The sequence below is a fragment of the Schistocerca americana genome, chromosome 1, assembly GCF_021461395.2.
Source record: "Schistocerca americana isolate TAMUIC-IGC-003095 chromosome 1, iqSchAmer2.1, whole genome shotgun sequence".
In the NCBI taxonomy this organism is placed as follows: domain Eukaryota; kingdom Metazoa; phylum Arthropoda; class Insecta; order Orthoptera; family Acrididae; genus Schistocerca; species Schistocerca americana.
The window spans coordinates 456,108,823-456,113,739 of record NC_060119.1 but is presented as its reverse complement, the minus strand read 5'-3'; the positions used below and the strand labels follow the sequence as shown (position 1 = coordinate 456,113,739).

The 4,917-nt window shown below is 44.0% G+C and overlaps 1 protein-coding gene across 1 annotated transcript; it reads right to left on the bottom strand.

Annotated features, from left to right (window-relative positions):
• Positions 1-401: 401 nt before the first annotated feature.
• On the bottom strand, positions 402-1,214 carry LOC124561545. Its single transcript, XM_047130937.1, has one exon. It carries the CDS (start codon positions 1,212-1,214, stop codon positions 402-404), a length of 813 nt encoding a protein of 270 aa, XP_046986893.1.
• Positions 1,215-4,917: the final 3,703 nt, after the last annotated feature.

Sequence of the window (4,917 nt, the reverse complement as noted above, 5' to 3'; positions counted from 1 at the left end):
AGTCGGCCGTGCCCTTTCAAAGGTACCATCCCAGCATTTGCTTGGATCGATTTAGGAAAATCACGGAAAACCTAAATCAGGATGGCCGGACGCGGGATTGAACCGTCGTCCTCCCGAATGCGAGTCCAGTGTGTTAACCACTGCGCCACCTCGCTCGGTGCAATTATGGAGAGAGATGCTACGGCGATGATAGTTTTTCTAAAATGTTGAAAGATTGAGGTAAGTACGCAGGCGAGTAGCGTTGTTTTGTGTTGTTGACATTGTAGTAAAGCAGCTCAGATACAAGAACTGTTACGAGGAGGTATCAAAAAACAACCATATTTATTTAGCGGAAAATATTGCTCACCTTTGTACAAGGTTCAATCTTTCTCTTTCTTTCTTTATCGTCGCCTTGTCCCATGTCACGTAGGGTTGGCGTTGCTCTTCTGGATCCTTCTCCTCCATAGTTCTCTATCCATTGTCTCTTCCTTCTTCCATCCTTTCTCTCTTAGGTCCCCGGACATCTTATCCTTCCACCTCCTCTTCGGTCTTCCTCTCCTTCTCGCTCCTTCAATCTTTATATCTTCAACTCTGTTTCCGATATACTCTTCCCCTTTTTTCCGTAAGTGTCCGTACCACTTTAGTCTGCTCTCTTGTATCTTTTTCCCCATGGGTCCCACTTTCACAGCACCTCTAACAAATTCATTTCTAATTCTGTACTTCCTTGTTACCCCACACATCCACCTCAGCATCCTCATTTCCGCCACTTCCATCTTCCTTTCCTGGGCTACTGTGATTGGCCATGTCTCTACCCCGTATATCATAGCAGGCCTTACCACCGACTTGAACACTTTCCCTTTCAACCCAATTCTCACCTTCTTGTCACACAACACTCCACTCATTTTCCTCCAGTTGTTCCAACCACAATTTATTCGGTGTTGTATCTCGCTTTCAAGCCCTCCATCCCTCTGTATGTGCGATCTCAGGTATTTAAATTTGCAGACCGATTTCAGCTCATCATCCTGGATCTTGCAAGACCTCATCTGCACATGCTTTAGTGCTAAATATTCTGACTTTGTCCCGCTAATTTTCATCCCTCTTTCTCCTAGTTCTTTCCTCCAATCCTCCAGCTTTTCCTCCAGTCTGTCGATGCTGTGCTTACAAAGAACCACATCATCCGCAAACATCGTATTCCACGGTTCTTCCTTCTTCACATCTTTCACCTGCACATCCATAATCGGGTCAAAGAGGTAGGGACTAAGCGCAGACTCTTGATCTAACCCTACTTTTACTGCAAACTCCTTTGTCGTGCCCACACAAAGTTCAATACGGACCTCCAAAATACAACGATTCTTGTCACTCCAATGTTCAAAACATTCCCTAAAGCCCCTTTTCGGTAGTATGTGAGTACACCCGAGAACTGAGTGTTTAGCTCTCCATCACTCTGAAAACAACGAACCCGAAGCCCTTTCTTTCCACAGCAGAAAATGGGTGGAAGTCACAGTGCGTTGTATCCGCTGATTATGGTGGATGCGGCATGACCTCTATACCTAATTCAGTGATCGTTTCTTGAGTCTTGATGGCGCGATCAGCCGGTGCATTATCTTGATGAAGAATCCATCCCATTTGAGCAAGATGTGGTCTCTTTGTTGCAGTTCTGCTCGTTAGTGGCTTCTTGAATACGCCACATATAAATCTGCGGGAATAGTACGTTTCTCATACACAGCGCCTTACTTATCAAAGAAGCAAAATGCACGACTTTTTCTGCTATTGGTTGAACTTGGGCCCTTTTGAGTCTTTGACTTGAAAGATGTTTCGACTGGGTACTGTTCTGTTTTGCCTCTGGGTCGTAATGATGAAACCAGGATTTCTCGCAAGTGATGACTTTATTGAAAACTATCTGATTCTCACTGTTGACACGGTGAGTCTTCTGTTCGTCGCTTATCACATGAGGAATCCACTTTGCTTCCACTTTTCTATACCATCGTACATTTAGTACAATGTCTTGAACTGATCCGTAGGATACATTCATAACCTCAGGAGTCTCTGTTATCGATAAACGACTAACTTACCGCAACATGACAGCAATTTTGTAGACATAGGTTTCAGTCTTAGAGGTTGAGAGCTCCCGGTGCGTGCAGCATCCGCAAGGTCATTTTCACCTTCCAGGAGTAGTTTATGCCATTCAGAAACTTGTATTTTCTCCATGTCACTCTCTTAGTAAGCTTGCTGCATTTTCAGTGTTTGTGATGGAGTTTTGTTAAGAGCTCACATCTAATTGATGCGAACTGTTGCAAGTTGAGATCCGTATTGGGTACAGTGAACAGGACTGTACAGTTGCCCCACTTCGTGCTAGCCAAGGGACTGACTCGTATGGTATTATGTCTCTACGGGACCGACCTCTCCGGCACTGCCTACACCAATCCAAAGTGAGGATGTATTAAAACGCCAGAAATTAGTTCTAGTTACGTTTTGACACTCCCTTGTATACGGATTGCTCTGATGGGAAAATGTGAGTCCCCTTGCTTGAGATTATTTCTTACAGTCACGTCGTGTGAATTCTATTGTTATCATTCAGCTGATTTTCAAAGCATTACTTTTCAATATAGAGTTTGATTTGAAATTCTTCAGAAGTCATTTCTCACTACTAATAATTCGCACCCTTCATTCAGTGTATTATCCACATTGCTCATTGTGGCAAAGAAATTTCAGTCGTAGTTTTCAATGTTGCTTTGCTGCTATATGCCGTACACTGCTTTCGAGAAATCTGAAAGAATTGTCAAGACTTGAGATAAGAGAAAAAACAGCTAGTGACGAGTTGCGCATTTATTTCACAAGTCGAGCAACATTCTGTGTAGCACCGTATTTTTGTAGAAACAGTTAGCTTCGATTTGTAGACGGTGTTGAGGTATTCATATTAAGTCTTTGCATAATTCAGTATAGTTCCTTTTGCACGGTGTGCGAGTTTAAGTAGAAATTAGTTAGTGGGTTAACCAAGTTTGAGAAGTTTTGGTAGACAGTTTAGGAAGATTCACTCAGATAGATAGAAGCAGACAACGGTTAAGCTACACACCGCGTGACAATAAATACTGTAGGTACCTTTACGAAAAATTTAGAACTTCTGTGTCGCAGTAGGAAAGAATTACATGGATTGGAAGCAGTGAGTCTTTAATTTCGCTGCGCATTGTATTTAAAAGGTAATCGCCATAACAGTTAACGCTTTTATCCCCCTCTGAGACATGACGGACAATGCCTACAAGGAAAAAAATATCTGAGATTGCCTACAGAAACCGAGCGAGCACCTCTTCGTCCGAAGCAAACCGGCGAATGATGTCTTTCGGCAGGGCTCTGGCAATATGCGAATCGCATGTCTGGATACCGGAACTGTATGGAGGAAGTATAAGTGTTTCTCAGCAACATTTTGGCAGGGTAGTCGAAACAACCTTGGCAACATGTGAGCCCTAAACTAAGAGTGCAGAAATTTCTGGCGTTCCCAGTCTTCCTTTATTGTTCTCAAGCTGCAGGGGACCGCATCAGAATTGATATTTTGGAGATTTGGACATACACCAACGACCTTGCCGCAGTGGTAACAGCGGTTCTCATCAAATCACGGAAGTTAAGCACTGTCGGGCTGGGCCAGCACTTGAATGCATGACCATCCGGTCCGTCGGGGGCTGTTGGCAAGCGGGGTGCACTCAGTCCTTTTGAGGAAAACTGAGTATCTACTTGATTGAGAAGCAGCGGCACCGGTCTCCTAAACTGACATACTGTCGGGAGAGCGGAGTGCTGACCACATTCCCCTCCATATCCGCATCCGGTGATGCCTGTACGCTGAGGATGACACGACTGCAGGTCAGTAAAATTGGGCCTCCCTGGGCTGTTCGGACGGAGTTTAGAGTTTACTTTAGTTTAGGACATACAGGAAATTGCTGAAAATATGATAGTCTCGCGTTATCAGCTGTGCTTTGCACAATAGATCTCACACAAACTTGATTATAAATTTATGCAGCGCACGGCCGATATCGGCACCACGTTTATACTTTTATAGGCATGGCCCTATGTTGTGCTGATGTGAATATGTCTGCTAGTGTGGTTAAGGTCAACCTCTCACTCCTTGTGACTAAGACGAGTGGATTTTATATCCAGTTATTTCTGCAGAATCTCAAGATGCACCGAAAGAACGAAAAACGTAATTAAAATTAAAGCAATTTGCAACCCAGACTGTTTTTTTTCAATCGAAACCACAAATAAATACTTCATGATATCAGGATATACAGGGTGAGCCAGCGAAACGACACGTTTTCGACTCATGCTGACAGGCGGGGTGGGAGGTTATGAGAGTGGGGGAAACGACATTGAGCGTATAGACAGTAGGAAGCATCCGTAGTCGTGGGGCGTTGGTCAAGCGCGCAACGTGCGTTTGCTGTAACAGCATATTATAAAAACACGAATAGTGTGGGTGGTTCCAAACGCGCTTTCAGTGTACCGCCACGTGCTCCCGTCCCATCAAGGAAAGCTATCCTCCTGCGGATGAAAAACTCTGAAGCCACTACAAGCACGACGAAGAAAATAAGTGGTAGTGAAAAACCAATTCGGACCCCAGAGAACATTGATCGTGTGCGTGAAGGCCGCGAAAATCAGCAAGGTGGCACCTCGCTGAACTTGATCTCAGCAATCGATCAGTGGGACGGATTTTGAAGAATGACATACACATTCATCCATTCAAAACACAGATATTGCAAGCCCTAAAACCTAATGATTACGATCATCGCATACGCGTTTAACAAACGATGCTTAATACTATCGGAAGGAATGGAGAAAGAATGAATAACTTATGGACGAATGATGAAGCACACTTTCACCTTAGGGACTACGTCAACAAGCAGAACTTCCGCTATTGGTTCACAAATAACTCACGTGATCTTCATGAAAAATAAC